Source organism: Schistosoma haematobium, chromosome ZW (assembly GCF_000699445.3).
Source record: "Schistosoma haematobium chromosome ZW, whole genome shotgun sequence".
NCBI lineage: Eukaryota > Metazoa > Platyhelminthes > Trematoda > Strigeidida > Schistosomatidae > Schistosoma > Schistosoma haematobium.
In genome coordinates, this window is record NC_067195.1 from 19453328 (window position 1) to 19481302 (window position 27975).

At 34.6% G+C, this 27975-nt stretch overlaps 1 protein-coding gene across 5 annotated transcripts; it reads right to left on the minus strand.

The window, feature by feature from the left end:
* Positions 1–172: 172 nt before the first annotated feature.
* Positions 173–27951, minus strand: TCEA1_1 (Transcription elongation factor A protein 1). Of its 5 annotated transcripts, XM_051210626.1 has the most exons (9): positions 27833–27951; positions 27607–27784; positions 27391–27568; positions 21986–22270; positions 21736–21944; positions 16694–19063; positions 14341–14592; positions 12924–13156; positions 5896–7042 (listed from the first exon to the last, which is right to left on the minus strand). In XM_051210626.1, the coding sequence occupies exons 2-6, from the start codon at positions 27664–27666 to the stop codon at positions 18902–18904; spliced, it is 894 nt and encodes a 297-aa protein (XP_051070638.1). In that variant the 5' UTR covers positions 27667–27784; positions 27833–27951; the 3' UTR covers positions 5896–7042; positions 12924–13156; positions 14341–14592; positions 16694–18901. The 5 variants fall into 5 exon arrangements, with proteins under 5 accessions (XP_051070637.1, XP_051070638.1, XP_051070639.1 ...); XM_051210629.1 differs by lacking the exons at positions 5896–7042; positions 12924–13156; positions 14341–14592 and adding an exon at positions 16043–16617 and having other exon boundaries at positions 17909–17980; positions 18917–19063; XM_051210625.1 differs by lacking the exon at positions 5896–7042 and adding an exon at positions 173–4228 and having other exon boundaries at positions 16694–22270.
* Positions 27952–27975: the final 24 nt, after the last annotated feature.

A 27975-nucleotide genomic window follows, 5' to 3' on the forward strand; every position in this document is an offset into this window, starting at 1 on the left:
ACAATCTGTGAAGATGACGGGATGCTAATCACTAACATCTATCGACGTCTATGACGATGGGCAGAGTTTTTCGAGGAGCAGTTCAAATGTTTCAACATACAAATATGTAAAACTTTCTATGTAAATCTATAGGTTAGTTGAAAATTCCTCTACCTAATCACAAAATAATTTATTTAACAAACTACTTTTTCTTTAAAAGAAAAATTCATTCATAAAATATTACTCTTCTTAACTAAGTTGCAATTACTACTGAACTACGCAACTACTAATTCATAAGATTATAAACATGAAGAAAAAAAAATTATCGAGTTCTATGCAGGGAAAAACTATCACTCGAACCATAATACAAACAATAACTTCTTAATAGACGTAATAAATTCAAATGATAAACATTCAATAGTATAACATAAGTAAAATAACATACCAATCCAAGTTTCTCAATAAATAATGATAATAGTAATAATGGTCCAATTAAAATTGAATTTTGTATACAACTTCCAAATGTAAACACTTAGAAAAGTAAAAAAAGTAATCGATATAAATATTTCGAAATGTTTTACGTCATTCATATGAGTTAGTTCCAAACAACAACAAAAAAGGTACAAGGAATTTCATTATTCAAGAGTGAATTGCTGAAATTAAGAAAGGTAGTTTTACATAGATATATAATGATAACATTCGTGTAACACAATATCTATTCATCTATCCATCTGTTCGAGTGCAATGTAATATCTGAGTTATGAAACATATTGTTTTTCCGTAACGAACTTAATGTTCTATTCTTTATTGATTAAATGACGGAATTTTATGTTGTCAAGGTTAACTGTCGGTGTTAATTTTTATCATACTGTCTACTGTGTTTCATTATATGTTTAACTGTTTACTGGTTGATTTCTTGCTATTAAAAGCTTGTGTTTCAGTGTCTACATTTGGTTCACTTCTATGATTATTAATAGGTGTTAGTTCACCTCCCATAGCGGAATGTCGATCATCATATGCATCAATTGATTGTTTATTCTTAGAACTCATTGTTTTTGTTGTTGGTGTTGTGGCTCTTTTCTTTTTTCTTTGTGTTATTGGACAATTTTGTTTTAATAACTGGTTAAGGAACCGATAAAACTCATAATCTGCTACACTTTGTTGTACTTCATGATTGTCGTTTGAGGGTACATGTAAATTTCTTGATGATTGTGAACGCGCTTGTGGATATTTTATATTTTTTTGTATTATTTTATTTGTATGATAACTTCCAGGAATAGAAACATCCATAGTAGAAGAATTTGATGCGGATGCCGACGAACTAAACCGCTTGCGATGAATTATCTTAGTATTCATTTTAGAGATCGATTTGTTCTGTTGATTATTTGAATAAGATAGATTATTGTTATATACACCAGCTGACTGAGCCTGTTTTCTGGAAATACGTTTATTGTGATTGTTCTTTCTAGACATTGCAACATTTTCTTCATATAAAGGTAGACCGGGTACAACTGGTTGTAGATAGGGTGATATACTTGGTTTGGGCAAACGAGAACGTCCTGTTAAAGGTGAATAATTAAAATTCTCTTTTTCCAAATATCGTTTCAATGCTAAAGGTAGTTCTTTTTCTAAGTAGATTTGTGAATATGGTAAATGTTTAGAATTTTTCGGAGTTTTATCATCTACCCCAGATGACGTAAAGTGATGGCAATTGTCATTTTGTACATTAATATTATTTTTAACTGTTGAGATCAAAGTGATTGGAACATTTTTCTTTTCAGTTCCCATAGTCCTACTTTCACTAGACTTATTATTTCGTAATTTTAAATCTGATGGAGTTGGTACTCGGACTATGAGCTGTATTGAAGTATTTGTATTTTGTCCATTATCATGATTACTTGAGCTGTTTCTTCCACTTCCATTCTTTAAAGTAATGGATGAAGAGCTTTCAGTTGAGGTGACGCTAAGTGATTCATTCAAGGATTTATCCGTTACATGTCGATTATGTGCTGTGCTAATAGTTTCATGCATTGGTTCTTCAGAAGACAATAAGGGTAAAGATTGTGTTGACAGCTTTTTTCGCCTTCTCCTATCCAGACATGTTTGTACACTTGAATCCTTCAATGTTAGGGACACAATAAATTCGCTTATTGGTTCAGTGGATGAATCAATCATCTGTGGTTTTTCTCCCACTATTGTTTCAACAACCATGGAACTTGAAATGTCTGTTTTACCTATTGGCTTTAATTCATTTTCTGGATTGAAAACACCAGATGCTGACATTTTCTCTTGATTAACATCATTATGGTTACCATTAGTGCGAATATCGATTTTGGTACTATCATTACCGCTACTTTGAAACTTATCAATGCTAACTTCTCCTTCATTTGATAGTTCCTGATATGTCCGACCACCATATTGTTTTATTAGATTAATGAGTAAATTTTTCGATGTTTCATCATTAGTTTCATTTAAGTAAGCAAGATTTAATGGGGTAACATATTCATCATTCGGTAGACGAGTGACAGCATTCACATCGGCTTCATGTTCTAACAGATAATGACACAATCTAATACCAGATGGTTCAGTACTCCATGAAGCTGCTACAACTAAGTGCAATGGGGTATGACCTTGAGATTCCGTTGCATTTACAACCGTATTAAAACCTGGTAAATTAGCTAACTGTTTAATAAAAGATACATTTCTTAGTAAACATGCTTCATGTAAAGCTGTTAAACCAGTTTTATTTGCAAGCCATGGATTTAAACCAGCCTCAACTAAACAGGTCAATTGAGTTTTGATAAGACTGTCAAATTTAATCCCATTGGACAATGAATTTAATCTAGCTAAACAATGACACACAGTACGACCTTTAAAATCTGTATGCATAACATCGGCTCCAGCTTTAATAAAGCATTCAGTCACATGAATATGACCAGTTGCAACAGAATAAAACAATGGACTACATCCATCATTATCATTTACATCACGAAGCAGGGCAATTTTACTCTCACCATCTTTGTTTGCAATTGTTATCCAATTCAAGATAGTTTGAACTGTTTGTAAATTACCTCTAGATGCAGCACAGTGTAATGCAGTCAAACCATGTGAATCTTTATGACTTAAATTAGCACCTAATTTAAGTAATACTTCTACAGCATGCGCAGAACCAACTGTAGCTGCCCATATAATTGGTGTACGACCATGTGTATCCGGTGCATTTAAATTTGCTCCACCGATATTGATTAATAATTCAAACAGTTCATCGATTTGTTCAGCATTCACTTGAACAGAATAATGTAAAGCTGTGGCACCTTGATCATCATATTCATTTACAATTTCTTTTATAGAATTATGATTATTACTGTTAGTTAAAAGATAATTTAAAACATCTAATTGTGAGTAAATAACACATAGATGTATAATTGTCCGACCAGTATTATTTATTTCACTTGAATCACTATGACTTGTTGATGATGAAGATGACATTATTGATCTTGCTTTTGTCTTAATTTTCATATCTACATTATTAAATTCATTTAATACTTTTAAAAAATCTATATCACCATGAATAACTGCTAAATGTATCGGAGTAAATCCATTATGATCGTAGTAAGTTAAAAATTCCGGATTTGATTTAATTATGACTCGTGTACATTTTAATCTATTCAATTGTCGTTGAAATATCTGAATGTCATTTCCATTCGGCTTTTTATCATCTTTTTCATTAGCAATTTTCTCTTCTCCAAATTTAACACAATAGTGTAATGTAGTTTGTCCAGTTTGACTATCGATTACATTTCGGAGATTTCCTCCATCAACAATAAATTTACCTAAATAGTCTAAATCACCTTGACGGCAAGCATTTAATAATTTCAACTTGTCCTCATGATTTGGATTAATTGCAGACGATGGTGTTGAAATCATTTTTGAATCTGATGGTTTTTATTATATGTGTATTTTCTTCACAGATTAGAAAGCTTTCAAATAATGTTACTTATTCCTGATTTAATCACTTAATATTTATTATATGAGAAGGATACAGTCACGCGTAAATTTTAATATGATTTTTGAAAATCTCTTTGAGGAATACATTTTATATACTCCTATTGTAACCATAACAACATCGTTTACTAACTGTATGATTGGTCATTCCACTACTATTCCATTGATTGATGAATCGTGTCAAGGTCAAACTAATGCGCACTTAAGGAATAAACATAAACTTTCTATCCAGATAAAGATTATTCTGCGAAATTTTAAAGTTAAATTTACAACAATAAAGGAATATGATGAGATTAACCTAATTATTTTGTTTATTGTATTATACTAAATTTTAAATTATGTAAAAGTTAGACTAATTTTAAATAATGTAGACCTTGATTGAAAATGTTTTCTTTTGTTTTGTCTCATTAAGTTATATAATAACCAATTGTGTTACATAACTCACTAGTTTTCACATTTTTACATCATTATAATTAATTTAAAGAAATTTATATCCAATAAGAAACGGAGACAATAGGTTGAATTGTATGTAGTCTACTTCAAAATACAATAAAGTAAAGGATTCTCAGCGCCCGTTGTTTCAACAAATAACTGTTTAACATACATTCAATTGTAATTATTCAAAGTAAATTTTAAAAATCCTTCCCATAATCAGTATCTCCTATGTATATTGAAGTCATTAAGGTTTTCTACCAAAGCTGATACAACTATTCTTTCATCCAGCAGATACTGAATGCAAGAATTTCAGTTTATTTGTCTCTCGAATTGTTAAAGGATAGATAAAAAGGAAAATGTACTACGAACCTCAGTGTTTCTGTTTCAGTACATACAGTTAGCATTCATAATTGTTCAGTTCGAATGAATATAAAACAGGTGGAATATTTGTTTCCTGATGCGTAATTAAATAGTTACAATATGTAGCAACCCCAAAATTTAAATGTATTTGATACATTGATAATTTAAATCTAAAAGCCTAACATCTATGCCACGAGGGCTACTAGAACCAAGGATGTAGTTGCAATAATATAAAATGACGACTTTCAATTATAGTCCATCTTCCAAGAGCATGTGTTAAGTGTGTATTAAGGTAGTTATTGATGATCAACCAGACCTTCTCAATAGGTTAAAATCAATACAACTAGAATAAGAATTCTTGACATCCAATTCAACAGTTAAAACAACTAATCCCAGAGAAATTCACATATACGAACGAGGGATAAGCTTTCAAATAACCAGTGATCAAACCCAAAATGTGTTGTATGGAAAACACATTCATTATCATCAAGAAGTACGGAGTGGTAAGCATCTACGATATTATCAGAAACGATTTTTGTGATATAAGTTTAAAAAAGAAAAGGGATGTGTTTTGTGGAGATTTTTTTAGAAATTTTCACAGATTGAACTGACTCAAGAGTTCAATCTGTGAAAAGAAAAGGGAAATAAACAGCAAACTATCAACTATTGGATGAGTTGTTCCCCGGAACTGCCACTGGAAAGTTAGAGAATCAAGTGGATGAGAAGTCATCCTATACTGATCAAATTTTTATATAACATACTAAAAACCCAGCAGCACACAAGACAGACTGAATATGAAACTTTACTAAGAAGAGCGAAAGCACATTCCAACATACCCTATCAAGAAATGACTACTGGAAAAACAGAATTACAAAGGTTCAATACAACCTTCCTTCAAGATGCTCACAAACTGAACGAATTCAAGATAGCTCTCAACAGCAGGTTCCACGCCTTATAAGATTTACTCACAGAAGAAACTGCTAAGGAGGACAACTGGAAAAACATCAAAAAAGCACTGACTTCAACAGATGTTATTCACTATATTTACACCTAAAACTGAAAAACATGCAGAAACTATCACCATTGTTAACCTTTATGCCAGTTTTAATCTAATAAATAAGAATAGGAAATACTACATCAAAGATGCTCAGGTTCCTTTATTGATTTCGATTTATTTTAAAAGGTGTGATTTATAGTAATGTGGTGAAAATCAAATGAAACAACCACGACCAAATGATAAGAATTGAAACTGTATTTTCTGTTGTAGCAAAGACCAAACAAATACACTTGACTTTTCTTTTGAGCAAAAAGCAAGAAAATTTTGAGGAAATCAGATTGATAAACGTTACCTACACACTGAATATTATTGTTAGTTTGTGCAGTGAATGCTTCACAATATGATACAGTAAAACTTTTAGTCAATTGACTGAATTGCTCTGTATAAATACTATATTGGTTTTATTATGTTTTAGGATAAAGTTGAGGATTCCCTATTAACTCCTTAATAAAATTGATTGGTGAATGGTGCTGACACTATTTTTTAATCGTTTTTTAATTTAAAAACGTTCCTGATAAACTCATCAAAATCACTTAGTATCATTTATAGTTCCCGGTATTTTGCCGATTTCACATCGCAGAGTCTCCTTAATTCGAAAGTGGTTAGACTATGAGTTACATTTAGTATGCAGTGGTTAATTATATCATTTTACAACTAAAATCAATGCAATTCAATCAAGTTTTAAACCCGTAACTCAACGAAGAATATTGACCAATTATTTAATTCGATTTGGATTATTATTATTATTATTATCTCTCTCGCTTTATGTCATCTATATTTGATGCTCATTAATAATCATACAATTTCATTTAACGTATCAACCTATTCAAGTTACCGGTGCATATTAATCGTTTCAACATTAACAATTTTATGATATTTTACAAACAATCTTGAATTCACACACTATAATTTGAAACGATGTAATTGGCTCGAACCTGCTCACGTTTTGGTTTTCTAATTTGAAAATAGAACTGTAGAACCTGAAGAGAATTTATTGAAAAGAATTTTCTTTGTTCTTATGTGTGTTTTGATATGATGGAAGCTTTTCAGAGATACAAAGGATGGATTCGAAATAAAGGGTGAAGAAACATAAACGAACAAATAGTACGGAAAAATTACTGTGCTGCATAAAAATCAGTTACAGGACTATTGTGTACATTTAAATTCAGAGGTTTTAAGCATTTATAAATTTCCTGTTAAGTTGTACTGAAAAAAAGAAAAGACAATAAAGTATTTCAATTACTGCTTGAAGAACAAGAACATTAAGAAGAGATGAACAATAAGAGATTATTCTATACACTTAAATTTGTACTTATATTTGAATTCAAATTCTCAGTCACTCAATGAGACATGGAAAACGTAGGCCTGGGATGAACAGGCATCGATTCAGGCTGTCACATTATCACAGCTGTATAAGTTTGGTTGATCTCTCAATGTTTATTTTTCGCTTACCAGTTTAGATAATGAAAAAGAAACTCGACCACAGCTATTTTGGAGTTTCGTTCTTGTTAGTTTGCATGAGAAGTCAGAAATAAATTAGAACGAATGGTCAATCTAACGGGATTACTAAAAATATTACAACATAAATACTTTGACACGAATGTATAGTTAAATGAAACATACTTCTTAATTTTGAGAATCGAATGAATTATTCTGACGTCAAGTAAATATTTTAATGATTTCCAACGGCTTAATGATAAATCCTTACTGGTCATGTAACATTTTTAATTTACAGAGTTCGAAATTGTTTTATAACTAATTTATTCTTTCAAGATAATGAAGATACACTAACGTTAAAAGTTAAAACATAACTTACTAACTCCATTATTCTGATTTATTTTTATATAATTAAATGAAAAATTGTACTATATTTAGTCTCTAGTTTATACGTTTATTAGGTTATGAACATTTCGATATCCCATTATCTATATATCACGCCAATTAAATGCTTTGTCCATAAGTAGACAAAGCCTAGTCCATTTGTTTATATATTTTCCGGTTATAGAAATATCTGTAAAGGTGATCATATTTGGGTTAGGTTGTAATCAGTGTCATTAGAATCCTAGTTTATTAATATACTTACTACTTATTTTGGACTAATAACCGTTTGTTTAGCTTCTATGTTATTTTAATTTTAATAAGCATTAAACAAAAGGAAAATCCTAGTTTGTTATAGCTGTACTATTTGGATCTGTATTAGTAAAAGTTTGAGTTATGCCGTTGTCAATATTTGGGTCTGAATTGTGGTTAGACTTTTTTGCCATGTGAATTCGAAATCCAACCATAAGCCCATTATTTTATAGCGTACTATGTATGTTTCCGTTTGAAATTCATCTTTGTTTTTGTTTATTTTTATAATATATTGATCCGAGAGATAACCAATCCATCTTTTATCTCTTCATGGACTGATCTTCTACCCCGAGACTCTCACTGACTTACAATAGATAGATGAGACAGATCTGTTTAAAGAAGATGCTAGCCAAAATACAACTCATCTGAACGCTTAAAGTAAAAATGAAAAACTTTAGAGATGATTCGCTGTCTATTTAAAGGCAAAATGATTCTTTAAAACTGGCCTACGTCGTTGTTTGGTTAGATCATAAGCAGTGAGCTATGTGAATCTGTTAGGTAATTTAGTTACCTTGAAAGTCATAACGGTTTCCCTAAATCATAAGCTGTATATTGAAAAACCCATTAACTAGCTTTGATAGCTTCTAATATATACTAAAATATACTATTCATAACAATCGACATGGTTCCCTTTCAAATCTGAATTTTAACTTTCGATAAATTTAATACTAAAAATTTGCTTATGAGCAAATTTTCCACCTAAGTATTCATTTAAGAATTAGTTTCATAAATAGTCAAATGCATATAATCTTTATTTAACTTTTACACTCAGGTGAAACTTATTTAAACATTTTGAGACGATACAGAATCACGATAATTATCTAATCAATAATCTTAATTAAATTCAGAGGACATGATATACACTTTCATATTTTATGATATATGGTTCCTGTTTATTTGTCTGGAAAATGTGTGGTCAAATAAAAGCTAACGTTCCTTACACTGAAGTTAATTAAAATATTTCTAATAGAACATTTTACAGTTAATGAAGTCTCATCGACGGCTCTAGAACGTGGTTAAAAATCATCACAGAGTGAAAGAAAATGCATAATATTTATTTAAATATATTGGCATAATTTACTTTACAATGAATCCTGTTATAACTTTAAGGTATTTGATTAATGAACTCATTTGGATTAGTATACACATGAAGAACATTTTTGCACAAAAACACCAAGTCTTGTAGGTCACAGTTCCTATGATACAGATCAGTCAGCATTTATATGGTATTGTTATTGTATTATACAGCATTTACTTCATTGAATTAATTAACCTCTATAACAATGTATTACTAAAATATCTGTCAGTCAACTTGTGATAAAGTCATTTTTCACTGTATTCCTCATAATCTATTTGTTCAGCACTATGGAGGATACTATGACATTGCTTATCAGTTTCTATCACAATAGACGGTTTGCTGAAATTGTGGAATTGCATAGTTTGCATCACGGACTGATCTCAGTTCAACAACTATCAAAAACCAGCAATCGCTAGGGGGGCATTGATGACCACTTCTGAACAGTCCCATACTAGAACGAAACAGTTGTACAGTCCCTCTTAGTCTATAACTTATCGTATCAATAATTTCTAGATGTGAAGTTTGGAAAAGACTTAATTTGATCCAATGTATTTTCAAACGAAACTCGTTTATTAAAGGTCGTTTCTATTCGCCTAAAACATTTAGAATTTTTTTAATATAAATACTGAATGGCACGAAAATAAAAATTGGTGACTAAAATGTGCTATACTCCTTTACTTTTAAAGCTTCTTACAAGTTCCAGATAGCCTATACTTCTAAGCTAACATTCGATATATTTGAAGTCTGTTTACTGACCATATGACTCTTTGTAAATTAAAAATGTTTGTAAATGATGAAAAAATTTAAAATAGAATGATAAATTTAGATTTTCCTGTAGAAGTAATTGTTATATTTTCTATATTCAATGTTATCAAGAGAACTAAGCTTTGCATAGTTGTAAGCAGTCGGCAGGAATACCTTGATCTGGGTTTCCTCAAAATTAATTTCATAGAATATCTGTCGTTTTGAGGGAACTGATATCATTTATGGGACTGTAAACTACGTCACTCTATGTTACGGTCACTACTGAACCGACTAGGCAATACCTAGGCCTATCGAAACCTCCAACTCAGTAAAACCCAAATAGTGCACATGAAATTTCGGGTCATTAGACTAGTGTCCAGATTGATATTAATAATCGCATTATTAGGTATTATATGTTCGACGCCATGCGTAGTTCTAAATAGACAGAATATAGTACGTTCAGGTTTATTTCAGAGGTTAGATTTTAGGTTTTAATTGACAAGCAAACTAGACAGATTCTTAAAAGTACAGTCTGTATTATTTTGTTGATAGGCCTTTTACATGAACACTCAGGCAGGAATTTCTGAATCGCTTTCAAATAGAAAGAGGTATGCTAAACTTGAGCCATGAACAAAAAACAGACAGTGAAAAGTCTGAAAGTCTTATTTTGGAGGTTAGATTATGCTCAGAAAACGATTATTATTGTGAATATGTATGATTTTGAAGTTCTAGAAGTTTTTAGAGAAATGATCTATCAATCTTTTTTTTAGATTTTCCTTGTAAGTTTTCAAAGAGCGGTAATTGGTCGAATTATGTTTAGCATTTTCTACGCTTTTGGAAACCTTTTCGAGGAACAATCAAGGAGTCCCAACACTAAATTATTTATTTTCTAAAAATAATACTAAAGTGTTTTCTTTGTGATTTATATCCATGGATATGAATGAAGAGATGGTAAACACTAAAATTCTTTCTCAGCAACATGATGAAAATGATTTAAAGTGAAAACCTTTTTGATAATGAGATAATAAGATCAATCCAAGTTAGTATACGTAGCATTACTTATTGCGAAGAGAAGGATAATGATTTAATTGTTCGGTTGGTTAATTGAATGAATTACTCCAGTTTCAAAGACATTGTTTATGTCTATTTGGGTGATAAATAATTGTAAACCGATTGAATTTAGTCCGTGATGAGAACTAATTGTTCAGTCGTATAATCGATTCATAAAAATACGTACTGAACACTTGATTTATTTCTCGTATCGTTGATTAAGTCTTTTTGTAAGTACACTCAGCTGGATACTTGATCCAAATAAAATGGATAAGCTTTATTCTTTTCACAATAAGTTCACAACCATACTGTTTGATCACAAAAACCAGTGGGACGAGACAAAGATTTTAACAGCTGACTTAAGTGTTTAAAGTTTGACTGATAAAGACAGCTTCCAGTTGATCGATAATCATCCGGAACTCATACGACGGATTACAGTGCAAAGTTATGTATGGAGAAAAGCTGACAGACACATTCCAAGTGACAACCGGAGTCAGGCGAGGATGCTTACCATCTCCCTTCCTCTTTCTTCTGGTGGTTGGAATATGAAGGCCTCCATATCTCAGGAGAAGCACGAAATACAATCAACAGCTTGCATGCAACTAAACGACTTAGACTTCGTAGATGACCTGATGCTTCTAGCCCATACATACCAACAAATGAGGTTCAAGACAAACTGTTCAGAAGAAGCCTCCATATCAGTAGGTTTCAACAAACACGAAGGAAAAAGCAACATCCTCAAATACAACACAGAGAACAACAAACCAATCGCACTTGATGGAAAAGCTCTGGAAGAGGTGGGATCTTTCATGTAGCTGAGTAGCATCATCGATGAACAAAGAGGATCCGATACAAACGTGAAGGCAAGGATTGGCAAAGCAAGGACAGCATTCCTACTGTTCAAGAACGCATAGAACTCAAAACAACTGTCAACCAATATCAAAGTCAGAATCGTCGATACGAAAGTTAAGACAGTCCTACTGTACGAAGCTCAGACTTGGAGAACTACCACAACCATCATCAGGAAAGTACAAGTATTTATAAACAATTGTCTACACAAGATACTTAATTTCCGTTGGTCAGATAGCATCAGCAACAACCTACTGTGTGAGAGAACAAACCAGATCCCAGTTGGAGAGAAAATTGGGAAAAGATTTTAGAAGTAGACAGGACATACATTGAGCAAATCACCAAACTGCATCATTAGGCAAGCGCTTACCTGGAATCCTCAAGGGAAACGGAAAAGACCACAGAACACACTGAGTCGAGAATCAAAAGCAGGCATCAAAAGAATGAATAGAAACGGGAAAGGATTGCCCAGGATAGAGAATGTTGGTGAGAGGCCCATGCTCCTCCACAAAGAGTAACAGGTATAAATAATTGTTTCCCCAAATTACTTTAAGTCTAAATGAGTTTGGAACGTGTTTTAAACACATTTCTGGTTGAAATTCTAGGTATGAAACATCGTTTAACGAATAATTACCGTAAGATTTTATGGAGTAATGAAGGTAGTCTGAGATATAATTACCAGCTTCTAGTGATCAATACACATTAAAAAACATTTCATGATATATTTCTTAGGGATAACGCAAAACGCTAATGTTAGATTTTAAAACTTGATATTACACTTTGATTTCTAACAAGATATTAAATAACACTTCATTTTATGTTCAGGTTATTCATGAGAATTTCTACTGAGTTACCTCTAATTGGATGGAATCTATTAAATATCAGACAGAAACATTTTATCAATGTATATTTACAATTAACCGTCACGTTTCATCCATTATATGTAAACGTTCCTACTGCGATTAACTTTCCATTTTATTCAACATTTTTGAAAATCACGCTTCCAGAATACAATTAGCGACATTTATTAATGTTATCAATTTAATAAGTCAGAACTTGAAAATTTATTGCGGAATAGTCGGGAGTAAATTACCACAGAGAAGGAAGGAATTGTAATATTAGTTTGTTTGCTACTTACAAGTACTATGTTGTGTTTGTGGTATTTTTTAAGTATCAACTAATCGCTAGTCAATCAAATACAATACAAAACCATGAATAATATTTAATGAGGTTTACCATAAAGAATCCTTGATAGACGTGACGAATTCTGCGTTACTGCAGTAAATTTATCAGATTTATTTAGTAAGTTGTTCGTATCCCACCAATTAATTATTAGTTACCAGAATGATTGAAAAATGTTTCCAATTCCGCCATTATGACAGGCTCAATTACCATTATGTAATCTGAATCCTACTAATGTCCGTTTACTACTATTTCCTTAATGGAAACTGATAAAAATAGTTGTTTCTCTAAAAAATAAAACATAACTGGTATGAGTTGTACGTAGTTATGTACAGAATATACGAAAACTTTCCAAACGTTGCACCATGAAGATTACATTTTTATTTAGTTTGAAAGCTGTTTTTCCTGTGAAATTCACCCAATTAAGTGTACATTATTCTGTACTAATAAAATCTAACACTAACCGGTTACTACTAAAAATCTTTGTCAATTATCACAAACAAAGGTTTGTGATCGGGTACAGCTAGTATTAAAGCTCCTAGAAAGGGGTTGGTGATAGTTCCTATTTATTAGCAAAGCAGTGTTTCAATCCTTGGTAAGCTGGAGCCCCTTCCCTAGAGATATGAATCAATATTACTCGCTGTCGAAGTCAAAGACACGACTAGCCTGAATAAAGATTGTAACGCCTGTTGTGTTGGGGATGCTCGGTTACAAGAAATCACTTCGTAAACGTCCTATTTTTGTAACTTTATTTTGGAAGTTTGAATCCCTAGTTTTCGCGACTATTTTCACCTTCAGATGGTATTTCCTACTTGAAAGGACGCTAAATGTCATTCATCCGTTCCCTTTGAATATTTTGTATCAGATGAACATTTTTATGCTGCATATATACGCTTGAGATGTATGTTCGGTTGTTAGTACTTCTGGCTACTTGTGGAATGTACCTCTCCTTCATCTGTACCACGTCTTTCCCCCTTTAATTAGCGGGGCTGGGACGCAACGGGAATGTTAAGCTTGTCTTGTCGTTGTGTTGCTGATTTTAAGTGATCTCGTAATCTCTTCAAACGCAGCATATTGATATATTAGTATGAAATAGCAACCAATTACATATAGTCTTTAATGGCCACTAGACAAATTTAATCGACAGAATTCGATCCGGACTAAGAACTGTGTACGTTACAAGCTGATCATTTAAAGTGAATTATTTCTTTGTGTAACTATTCGCCCTAATGTTATGTATAAATGAGAAGACTGAACTGACAATAAAACTATAAATGGAGTATATTGGTCATTAAAGGTTTAAACTTTAATTTTTTGTAAGAAAAGTATTGGTAGTGGTTTGTATTCATTAGCAGGGGGTCAATACAGTGTTTTACTCAGTATAATAGTTAGATAGATTTTTATAATTTGTTTTCAACTAATTGGTAGAATGCTTAACTTTCAATATAATACACTAAAATTGACAACTCACGTAAATGAATAACAATATTGTAGATTTAATAGTTATGCTTCCACTAACTTTAATGATTCAATAACATGAAATTGATTACCAACCAGAAACTCGTAAGAGGGATTTTTTAATTAAAATACTAATCCTTCAACAAATGGGAGTAAAATTGTCAGATGTGAATGTAATATTTAATGTAAACTGAAAGCTTATCAGATTTTATCGCAGCCACTCTTCAAAAGTTGATTAACAGTAGATAAAACGATGTTTGGACAGCTGTCATTTAAAAAAAATCACAAAATAACGTAGTAAGCTTATGATACACTTCATTGGGTTTCTAAGTGTTCGGTATATGTTATAATGAGGAAAACTTGTTTTTTACACTTTAGTAATTCTCTGTAGGTACTTGAGGACAAAGTGTGCATTTTGTTTAAGAATAAACTTTAATAATTCTATATTTTCGCACTTGATACACCCTATCCTGCATTTTCTACATATTCAGGATGCTAACAGTACATTTTGCGAAACTAGAGATTCAGATTACCCGACAATATGGATGACCAGAATTTGTCTTTAATATTGTTTTCTACCTGAATTTTCAAGCCATTGTGACTAAGAGGCTAAAGCACTCAACTTCCAACCCTTAAGTTATAGCTTCGTAACTTCATCCACCTACCTCAGTTTAACTCAAAACACGTTTTGGTTTGGCCATCCCTAGCTTTCTTCCAACGAAATCTTACACCATCAAACAACACGCTTCCACTGTGTTTTGGTAAACATAATACGTATCCCAATCACTACAGTCGATGGATATTCTCTACTTCACCAACCGACTTACCATCTTTACCTAGTACTCTAAGTCTAAAATCTGTAGTAGGATTATAATCAGTAGTAACATATTTTCGCAGTTTAATTAACTTATTAGTTTCTAAATCCTGTTTTTCCAGTAAATAACGAATAATTTATGTATGAATTCAATCTCTCAATTCAGCTTCGTATCTAGCAAACAAACTGCAGTGTTTACGAGGGCAACATAACTATTTCACTGATAGTTGTTTAAATTAATAAACACTGTAGATCTCTATACTCATGAAAAGTTATATAAACTTTTTGTCGAATGAATCAGTTAGTGGTAGATCTAATACATATAGCTGGTCAAACAAAGTTGATTTGAACAAAAGATAAATGCTCCATTACGATAAAAAACTCGAGTTTAAAATGATTTCACAAACCAATAATCGTAAGATATAGGTGACATGATTTTGATTTGTTAAGGGTAAATGAGTTGGTCATCTCACTCTCCAGTTGACTTGTGTTTGTTAAACAAGGATCTTTGTCTGATCTCAGATCTCGAGTTTTGAAATCCCCTTGTACTTTTTTATCTCACAAATTCATGTCTCCTATAATCATATTGTTTATGCCGAATCTTTCCTACCACAACGGATATTGCTATTAAGTTTACAATCTGGCATCTCCCTACGTTGATATGGTGTGGAAGCTTGAGCCGATGCACATGTATGCCAGGTTCTACATAGCGTTCGAATGACTGGATGGATGAAAGAATCGTCTAGACAATACTCTAACAAATAAAACTGATACAATGTTGGCAAAGCTTTGATTAGCCATAACTTACCATATCACTCTGAAATACGGATTAAAACAAGTAATACTACTTTATTTGTGTACAATTTAAGGCTGCTATAGGAAGGGCAATATTGTAGACGAATTAATGAAGATTACTTTAATTATGAAGTCTTAAAGCAAAATTACAGAAACAATATATATGAATAAATCATGGTTTTTTTAATACAATGAGGACTTAAAAATAGAATAACAATTATTGTGTGTTACATAAAGCGGTAAAATATACACTAGGAGTATAGTAGCAACTTTACAGGTCGACAATCTCAGCGGAAAACTGTTTCCCTATACATTTTTACCAAAGTATATTATAAAGATTTTATGTAATAAAACTGACATTTTCATGTAGAGCGATTCGCAAACACCAACATATACACGCAAAATATTTACACACAAGTGTCAGATATATTTGGACAGACAATGTAAGACAACAAGTCGCAAGAAAAAAAATAATTCATCTTTTTGTCCAACTATGAGTCTATTTCTTCCTAAAAAACAGATTTTCGAGAATGAACAAAGTCAAAAACGAAGATGGATATTTCTTCTCTAGTTTCTTCTTTAGTATTAGTGTTCACATTGAAACAATTTAATTAAGTATCGCAGCAGAAGATTAGTGGATAAGTGTGGTTGGACAATGATTTTTCCGAGCTGTCAGCAAAACTGTTAGAAAAACAAATTTTCAAATGCTTGTTGTAAACAATGTTATAATTACAAGAAAAAAAGACAGACAACTTACTTGAAAAAATGATTAGATGATCAATTAATGTTGGGTTGTAAATAAATCAGCTCATGAGTGCGCATGCTAATGAACACCAACTTAATGACAACAGATTTCTGTTTTGCGTTAAACTCCTTATTACTCGTGAACATATAAGCATCATTTTGACTTTTGATTGGAAATAGAGTAATAATCTACGTTCACCTAGTCATCGGATACTATGGAAATGCATTCCCCAACGTTGTTTAATTGCTTTATGGATTGAGCTTTTACACAACAAGCTTGAAGATAGTCAGCTCCCTCGGAAAAACAACTGTTTGGATCCAGGAACCTGAACAGTAACATAGCTATTTTTTTTAAATCACGACATAATATACAAAAACAGACTGAGGAGTTAATACAACTCAATCTTACTATGCAAAAAATAAGTTATTCAATTGCTTTAGTTTTTGTGGTATTATATGATATTCACATTGTCATCCACTTTTACTTCCAACTTCATTACATCACGAAACTAGTTCCTGTCAACTATATTGAATTGTCTCCAATGAGAAACTATTTGTTTACATCTGATACATTCAACGTTCAAAATTGATAAGAATAAGAAATAAGCACAAGTTGGGACTCTGGAAGAACCCGCCAAAAATGCTTTTTTAGCGAATGGCATTTAAAAACATAGAAGTAGTTTAACCATAGATTTTAAGCTTATTACGGAAATTCTATTTTGGCATGGCTTTGCGAAAAGATTTGGAATCAATGTCAACAGTAATCGATTGAATCTCCAACAAGCTACCTACATGCTAATGAGCTGGTAAGTGTGAAATAGACCGTAACCACTATAGAAAATTAGGTCAATTTGTTAATTCACTTTACAATCAACAGTGCAGGACTATTCCTGGCCATGTAGCAGCGCCACAATCCAATAACATCACTAGTTAGGGTTTAAGCTCAACAGCTTTAAAATAAGTATGATAGAGAACGTTATAACAACACCCCAGTTGTGAAAATGTATAGTTCGAGACTTGTTACAATTCAAGATTTCATTTAGTATATCTTCATTTGGAAAAGCTTTTACTAAGCAACAAAAGTATATTAGAGTTGCTTCAAGTAAAAGAGTATTCACTGAGAGCGCACGAGATAACTAGGGAGATTTATTGCGATTAATATAAATAAGCCCCCTAAAGTAAGGTCCAGACATGTGAAATTATAACAAAGCAATTAAGTGGGACTTACTTTCCAACGGTGGCCGCAATTGTTACAATAGACAAAAGTGGTCATTGGTTCATCTGCACTACGAGTTTGGACCTATGGAAAGAAGAAGTATATGTTTCTAAAAGAATACAACACAAGTTGAAAGAAGACAAAAATGACTGAATCCTACCGTATCAAGTAAATAAAATGACACTGCATGTTGTAACTTTTAATTAAAATGTGAGGTGCATAAATAGGTAGGGAGCAAAGGATAGCATAAGCGAAATATACCAGTGCCTATGAAAAGCAGATACATATTTACTGAAGTTTTCATATCACAAAATGTGCTGACTACCGATCGACTCGCATTTATTATCACTTTTTAGATTGAAATAACAGAACATGGAAAAGCATTCACATAAAAATGTTTAGTGGAAATGAATATGTTTTATTTGGAAACATTTCATATAATAACCTGATATAGACAAAAACGAATGACAAAATATACAAGATAATTGAGAATATAGAATTCATGCATAACGAATTATGGACAGAAATAGCACTAAATCAGAAATGAACTAAAGCTAAACATTAACAAGATTGCATTACTGCAAAACGCATGTAACTGTTAGTCAGCGTACAACAGTTACGTGAACAGATTTTCTCTAATGCAACAAGTAATTATAGAATATGAGTTGTGATCAAAAACAAATACTTTTATATAATCTCGTATTCAGTCGAGTAAGATATGTTACTTAGTTTAACGTGAATATAGCTTTATTACTGGAGGACATCAGCGATAGAAGAAAAAGGCACTATCTACCTGTTCTGAAATTTCTTAGCAATGCACATTCATAACTCCGAAGGAGCTTGAGTCCAGAAATTTAGGGCCACGCAGCAAGTTTGCAACTTATAAGTCACTCACTTTGGACCTAATGGTTTGCACTTACAATTTCAGTTAATTTGTGATACAGTAAGATCATCACCTACCGTCATCAATGATGACTTTTATTTCCAGATTTTATTTGAGGATAATTAAAGGCAACTAACCTGGTTATATGTACACTTGGTCTGCTTACACTTTCCACATCGTAATAAATCAGTTTCCGTTCCACCAGTTACAGCCATTTGATGGTCTTCTATAGTTTCTTTAGTATATTTCTCACGAAGTTCTTTCATTTCTTTACTAGCCATCTCCTACACAATCAAATCAATAAATAAGGAACTTAAGAAAATAGTTACGTATCCTACTAAAATTAAATTGTAACATGGGGGGGGGGTTCGAATTAGCTTTAGTCATATTCCGGTTAAGAATAGTGGATAACATGTTGATCGATAGATGGTCTGTAACAGTCAATCAAAAACATTATTGAAGCAAGCCCCGTTAGGAAACAGCACAAGGTCCTATTGTATTTAAGTGACTAATACTAGTACTTCTGTTGCTATTCCTTTAATCATTCTGAATTGGTGCATGCAGCTTTCGTAAACAACACAGATCTAACTTTCACATATGGTATCATTATATGCTTTTAATGAATAGATTCGGGAAACTAAAGTGGATTTTGTGTATACATGGTCCTGAAAATAATTAGTTGTATGATCAATAATGAGCATTACAAAGAAACCCGAATAGACTGAATACTGATGACCACCAACTGACTCAGTAGAGATAGCACGGATAATTAGGCTGTTGTAACAAGTCAGGAGGTTGTATCTCGTGATTAGTTGTCAATTAATTGGTCACAACGTATTAGTTCACTTCAATCGATCAACCTTATATGTCACTAAAACGTTAAACCATTCGATAACAAGAGCAATACTTCTAAAAAACGGACTTGAAAAATTGTGCCACTTTAATAATTTGTAGAGGATTTATGCATGCAAATATTTTTATGACCTCAAATACTTGTGAATGAATGATAAACTGGGTGCACTATAATATTCGGATAATGAATTACTGGATTATTTTGAAAAGGAATTACATAACGTATTTGGAAATCATAGGTATTCATTTAGTCTAACCTAATAGCTTGTCATATTAACTAAGGAAGATTGGTTTGGCGAAGAGGTCTCTTCGGCGAATTCATTTTCAAAGCTGTATAATCACAAATCTATACATATTTTTCAAAATAATAACAATGGCAATAATAGTGAGGCAAAATAAATAAAGATATCCTGAAGAGCATAATTGCTGACTTTCAATAGATTGTTCTTCGCAGCAACCTTGCAATAAGTGTCCTCCAGTCGGCCAATGTTTAGTAATAACCTCAAAGATGAATTAACTCATTTGACCAATCCCATGTGAGTTCATCAAATAACATATTCCTGTGGAGCCAGGTATATATGTCGTTCGATGTGTACTTCATCCAAAAGACTTCAAGAACATTAACCAGCTTGGCTAAAAAGAGGCGACAATGACTCAATAGGAAGCTCTTTAATCAAACACCATGTGGAAGTAAGTCGTCTCACCAAAGAGGACTCAGTATCCAGTCATTTATAAAGTGAGTAGAAAACTGTCAAGGACAGTGAGCTTCTGTTTTCTTAGCGTTGCCGAGGCATTTGCTACATATTTGGAAAAACAAGAAATATATGTGCACAAGAAACTTGTACAACCTCTTCCATTACAACCGCTGGATGTTGCCCCGGAAGAGTATGTTACGTATGTTGGAAACTGTAAAAACGCCTCCAGTGAAGTGACAGTACGTAATAACCTACTTTTAAGTGTACCTAGATGGTTATTTGATTGATCCGATCAACCCTTTAAAGTGCAACTCATAATGGTCAGTGGTAGTCTTAGATAACACTAATACTGTGGTAGTGTTGGCATGGTTGTAAAAGGTTTAAGTTTGATTTACATACGAGAAACCACGTCTTACAACTGAATACAGATAGATCAAAAATGTAGCAAGTTTGCTTCCATAGCTATCCGAAGAATCCCAAAATTGACCAAAATCATACAATGCTTTTTAAATTGGTACTTCTATGACGAATATTGAATAGATTGATATTGAGTGAGATATCGTTGATATAACGCTAACCAACAAACTTTAAATAGGCAACTAACTAGCTAAGTACATGTTGATTAGAAGACAATTACCAACACTCAAGCAAAGTAGGCTTCAAACTTGCAAAGTGGGTTGATAAGCATTCAAATAATTAGGATAATAAAAATTGAGGTTACTAAATAAATGATACAGAAAACGGATGGTTTTCCGACATTTCGATGAACTTTTTGACAGAGACCAAGTGGTTATTCGCTAGTAAGTCAGCAAAACATTGTTACATGGTGTGGGTAGCCGCGAAGTAACAATCGTCCTCATACCTCCAATAGCACCTAAGATTATCTTTGAATTCCATATAATTTTGTTTTTATTCCACTAACTTATATTTTCTTGAATCTTATCTTCGATGTTTAATCCTTTCCATTACCACTGGTACTGTCACTACCTCTGACACTCTTGGATTTGGTCTGACAATGTCATCTCTGTGCTAATGAGGTATGGTAACTTGAACTGATCTACATACATATCAAGCTCTACGATGCTACTGCTTCCAAATTACTAATCACTGAACTATTTGTATAAAAGATCGGTCAGCTAAATGAGTTAGGTGGGTCACTCAAGTTCAAACACTCTGTGAATAGATTGAGGAAACTATACAAATGAAAGAGTTTAGGACAACTCACGCTTAATGTGAGCAAAGCCAGACGTTATAAACTGATTAATTCACACTACTATTAAAATAGGAGTATTAATCGATGACAGAATCAAGTTCGGTAAGATATCAGCTGATCTGTAAAGGTAGTTTCAAAATGGTAGATTACTGAGAAAAAATATACATGGATTTTCAACAAAATAATGAAAACTTACTTCTGATGTCATCGATGCTAGTTTGTCCGGACTCACGTGTCCCATTAGGACATTAAGTCGCAAATTGGGATTATTAGAATCGCGTAGATTCATAACTCTAGTACGTACTCGTTGTTTGTACTTGGGATCAGTATTGTTGAAAAGATCATATATGGAGCTTTCTATTCGTATTGCTAGGAACTCACTTTCATAAGCACCGCTAGGAATATCTAAGAAATGAAATCAGTGTAGGTCTGCTACTGTCACTTACTGCCACTTTCTAGTGCTGATTGAAGCATCTCTCGGGCTTTTAAACGTACTTGATCTGTTGTAGTCAAAGTGTGGACAGGAAAAAAGCCACGACTTGCATTTCCCGACAGTTCTGTAGATTCCTTATTTTCACTTGGCCGAGACCGTTTGGCTTCTTGTGGTCCTCCATCGTCACAGACATTGTAGTTATTTGACTCAGGTGAATGTTTGTTGTCATTATTGTTGCCATTGTCATTATTGTTATTGCCAACACTATTAGTGCAAGAAGCAGGAGCTTCACTTTTGTCTAAAATATAACAAAATATAAAAAGGAATCGTTAGTAACCTCTCAAAAATATCAGTAACGACTAATAGTTTGTATAGTTCCCTGATTTAGCACTATGATTATATTAAGCACTTGGCTGGAAAATAATATGCCATCAAGGTTAACAATTGCTTTACCTGGGGAACAGAAACAAGATCTCTTTTAAGAGGTGAACCTGACACAAGCATAACATACTTTAAAGATATGCAGATTCGGAACAACAAAATCAAATAGCTTGATTTTACTACTATTATTAATATCTTAATACGATATGTTGAAGTAATTATAAATAAAAACATTGAACCATCTTTGTTTACCTTCCGATCTCACTTTACATTGAAGCCTTTACTATCCCAGCTACTTCAGTAGTTGAAAGTTGGTAATATGAGGCAGTCAACTACTTACGTAGCATTCCAAGATTTACTGCTTAGCCAAAAAGTCTGAATGTACACCAATAATCCCTTCCAGACAGCTATGTCCAAATGCTATCAACCACTGCGTGCTTTCGATTCTTAGATGCAATGTTTCACATTCACAAGAAAAACGATAGTGAAAGACTGAATGGACTTCATGCCTTATTCTACCCATCTTTAGTTTTCCAATCTATCAAAACTCGACCGTTGCTGCTACCTTGACGCGGTGGTCGGGCTTGTCTATCTTCATGAACCAATCGAGCTTTACTGGCTGGAACAATTGTCCCTTGAGGTCCTACCATGCCAGGTAAGTCGGTTGAAAAGCGGTAAGACCAAAAGCAGTAAACCAAAGGTCCGAGGGCGAAGTCGTACTACCGAGGTGTGGCAGCAGTAAGGTGTCTCCTTCAGACAACTCGCATGACAGAGATGTTGCCTTCCCACAACGAAGGGTGGGGTTAGAATAGATCGACCCTAAACATGCACACCGCCTTATCCCACGGATTTCCGTCTCCAGCAGTAAGGTCTCAACAAGTACGGAGCTAACACGAAAATTACTCACAAAATGGTCTTGTGTGAACAACCTCAAGCAGTTTTCCCTTGGGTACTGCGGTCACGCTCTCAGGTCACTAAGACCACCACTAACCGAATTTCACTTTCAGGTCCCCCCAGAACATCTCTTCTACAGTGTGGGCAACCGGGAAGTGATAACCGCCCACATACCTCTAACAGTACTCAAGACCTTCGTATTCAAAATCAATCTCGCTATACAATCCCTATTATTCCTCCTACGTCGACTTCCAACTCTAAACTTCCTCCTCAAGTGTCATCATGGCCAACGATTTTAGCGCGCGAAACACTGTCCCAAGTCTGCTGAAACCTCGCTCAAAACTACAGATTGGAGACTTCAACGTACTCACTCTATTTCAAATCGACCAACAGGCCTCCCTGGCTAAAACCATAGAATGTCGTACCATTGATGTATGCTGTGTCTTCAAAACACGCATACAGGATTCTAGTGTGTTCATTCACTTGACCTCACCTCGCTAAAACGGAGAACCGACGAGATACACCCTCCGTGTGTCTGGCAACCTGATGGGTAGTTCTCGTGAACTGGTGGGTGTAGGTATAGCACTAAGCACTATTAGAATGGATCCCTGTTAACAGTCGCCTATGTGCTGTTCGGCTGAACGGCTCCGTAAGAACTCGGAAAGACAGGGACACGTCGTTGCCTTTTCGTCATTTCTGACTACGCTCCCACTAACTGCAGCTTGAGTGAAGTGAAAGATAACTTTTACAGAAAGCTCTCTGAACACCTTCATAAAGCTAAACACTCATATATAGTACTCATAGTAGGTGACTTTAATGCCTAAGTAGGTAACTTAAACCAAATAGAAAGACATTTAGGTAGGTATTTCATTACTCCGGCTCAGCGAACAGATAATGGTGATCGTCTGCTGCAACTGTGCTCAGACAATCGTTTATTTTTAGCAAACACTAATTTTAAGCATAAGGAGAGACATCGTTCAACACGGCGAACCCTTGCACCAAACCAACGATGGACTCAAATAGACCATATTGCCATCAGTCACTGTTGGAGAAGCTTTATAGAAGTCTGTCGCACGTTTTGGGATACCTGTTTGAACTCCGATCATGCTCTAATACAAGCACGCATTTGCTCGCGCCTCGCTGGACGCAGAAAAATCACATTAAGAAGACCAAATCAATTTGAACTCAGTGATGAGAAAGCCAAAAGTAGATTCCAGGAACAACTGAGGTCACACTTAGGTAGTTCTGAAAACGAGGATGACCCAGATGTTACTTGGAAAAAGATACGAACAGCTGTGAGAACAACAAGGACATCTAATAGTGATTTAAACCAAAGGGGTTACGAAAAACCAGTGGATTTCTATTAAGTCTATTGCACTGACGGATCCTCATAAACTCATCCCATCAGGCTCTGAATACGATGGAGAACGAAAACAAATCAGATCTAGGTTAACCAAAAGTCTAAGGAACGACTGTGAGCAGTGGTGGGCAACGAAAGCAGAAGAAATGGAAACAGCAGCGGCTGTAGGTAACACCAGACAGCTTTTCAGACTAATAAAAAAACTGCAATTAAGAAGTCAAGCGTGAGAGTATCTCGGAAAAAACGGCACTCTTATGTGCCCTCAGCCCAGACGTTGAGAACGGTGGGCGGAACACTGTAAAGAGCAGTTCAGCTGGCCTACAGCTACTCTACAACTACATACCATTCCCAAGCAGCATGAATGGTAATAGGTCCCTCGACTCTAGTTGACTTTCCGAAAGCTATAGCTAATCTGAAACGAGGAAGGGCAGCTGGTCCAGATGGATTGGCTCCAAACGTCTTTAAGGATGGTGGTCTAACCTTAGCGGTTAGGTTGACTAATATTTTAGCTAAAATCTGGGAGTTAAACGTAATCCCATTTGAGTGATCTCAATCATTTATTGTCCTAATATATAAGTAAGGGTTAAAATCATCCTGCGATAACCATAGAGGGATTAGTTTGACTAACATAGCATTTAAAATACTAGCCCCAATAATTATCGGGCACCTAACAAAGACTCGTGAACTGCAAACACGAAAAAGTCAGGCTAACTTCAGACCTGGTCGTGGCAACATCAATCACATATTCGTCATCCGTCAGGTTCTAGAACACGGGCACGCTTATCGGCGTCCAACGATGGTGGTCTTCCTTGACTTAAAAGCAGCATTTGACTCTGCAGACAGCGAGATTCTGTGGCAGTGAGAGGCGTACCTCAGAAGTATATAGACCCTGTGAAGACTCTTTACTTGAACACCACCAGTCGAGTCCGAGCTTACGGTGACTTGTCATCTGATTTTGCAACCTCAAGTGGTGTCCGGCAAGGCTATCTACTATCCCCATTTTTGTTCAACTTCATCATAGACCTACTGCTGGAAATAACGCTCTCTTTGTCTGAATTTTAGGGATGGTCCATTTATCGACTTAGGATACTCAGATGATATAGTCCTGTTTAGTGAAGACGCTGATCAAATGCAGAGTCTCTAGGTAGCACACAGCAACGATGCCAGTATGTGTTGGGATGCGCTACTCCCCCTCAAATGCAAGTTGTTGCTTCAGGACCGGTCTGTGTGAACAATTGAACTAAGAATGAGAAGCGAAGTAGTAGAACGCGTTGATAACTTCACTTATCTTGAGAGTCTGATCGGCCATAATGGGTTGGTGTCTGACAAAATCTCTGCACGGATTCAAAAAGCTCGTTTGGCTTTTTCCACCTTACGTCGTCTATGGCGAAGGGGAGATATTCATTTATCAACTAAAGGATGAGTATACTGCGTGACAGTTCGTTCTGTTCTACTTTACGGCTGCGAAACGTGGTCATGAAGAGTAGTGGATAGTCGTAAGTTACTAGTAGTTGATCACAGATGTCTTAGAAATATTGCTGGCATTTTCTGGGATCACCGGGTAAGTAATAGTGAGGTTAGACGCAGAGTATTAGGGAGTGATGGTAAATCAGTTGATGAGATTGTAAATCTTCATCGACTGAGATAGTTGGACCACGTGTTACGTATGCCTGAACACCGACTACCACGACGTGCAATGCTGACGAGTGTTCGGGATGGTTGGAAGAAAGTTAGGGGCGGCCAAACCGAAACGTGGCATCAGTCCATAAAGTTACTAACATCTGGTCTGAGCCATGTTGGTAGATTCAGACTACTTGGTTGGGATCCGCGCGACTATAGTAACTAGTAGTTGGAGACTGTGTGACGGCTTAGAATCGGTCACGATGGAGTAAGTGTATACACTGTCTTCTTTTAAACCGTGAGATTAAAATTGGCTCATACCTTTCTTTCTACGAACTAACCCTTTCTTCGTGTATTATATCCTTATGCACAATCTTTCTATTATATATTACTACCACTGAAGTAACTACTATGAATTAGGTGTTCATCTTGTGCTAATGAGGTCTGGCAACTTGGATCGATGCATATATGTGCTTGGTCCTAAGTTGTAGCTGACTGACTGCGTGTACGCCTTACTCTATCATAAGAAAAGAAAGGTGTCGCCTCACTGGTTTGAGTGTACAACAGTTGCATTATAAGGACTAGATAACTGGAAAATCACTTGATGAAGTGGCTGATTTTCATCAATCAGGGTGGTCGGGATGTGCAGTACGTATGTCCAACTACCGCTTATGCCAACAGGTTTGTAGGAGTGTAGGAGTGGGCATGAATCAAAAGTGTGGCCAGATTAGGATGTGACAGTCCATGAAGCTCGACTGTCATGTTAAGTGTAAATCACCCGGTTTAGGTCCGTACGATAGCTTCAACCAACAGTCTGGGACGAGTGATCATTAAACTTTGACCGCAACTACTGCTACTACTGATGATACCACTTTTACGGCGATAAAATTTACGGACGACCTTTGAGAAATACTAGCGTCCTTGAGAGACCTAGACCACGTGCTGTGGTCGAAACATGTTTGTATATCAGTGTGAGGAAACGAGACTAGAAGTTAGGATTATAGGTTGGGACAAGGAATTAGAATAAAGGTCATAGTAACGAATAGATTTTGAGTCAAAATTCAAGACAGTAAACGGTAGATTATCGTCCCAAGACATTTCATTAATACGAAACCCAGAAGCCAAGAGATATGTTCAAGAGTTTCGGCACAAAATTCACCTACCTGGGACCAGCTTTTTCCACTGCTTTATCATGTTTTTCCCCAATGTAGCAACCTCCGGATCTTCTGACTCCTTTCTTATCTTGTTGATAATTATACCTACACCGGTTTTCGTTAAGATTTCCAGAGTCATCTCGATGCTTCGCAATCTCCTAAGGTATTTCAGCGCAGACTCATCATCCTGAGAAAATACATTACGTAAGCTGGACCAAAGCATACTATTTTTTTGTTTTTTAGCATGCGGTCAAGCCGCCGGGCAACATGTTCAGTTTCTTCCATCCTGTGGTTTGCAATGTGCAACTCGACTAAACGGCTGGAATTGTCGTAGGAGTAAATCCTTTAATGAGATGCTAATATGTGGTGGTACGTTGTGTACTGGGGGAACGTTCAAAGATATCTGGAGATATAAGGAAAATGAATCACCAAGAATACAAAATGAAGTTACATCTATTAATGAAAGCGGTTGACAACAATTAGCAATGACGCGAGCGTAAGATCAGGACAATCTGAGAACCGAAACTGAGAGTTGGTAGGGTACTGTTTGAACGCGTTACACGCTCAACGATTGAACAGGGCGCTCCAAGAGCA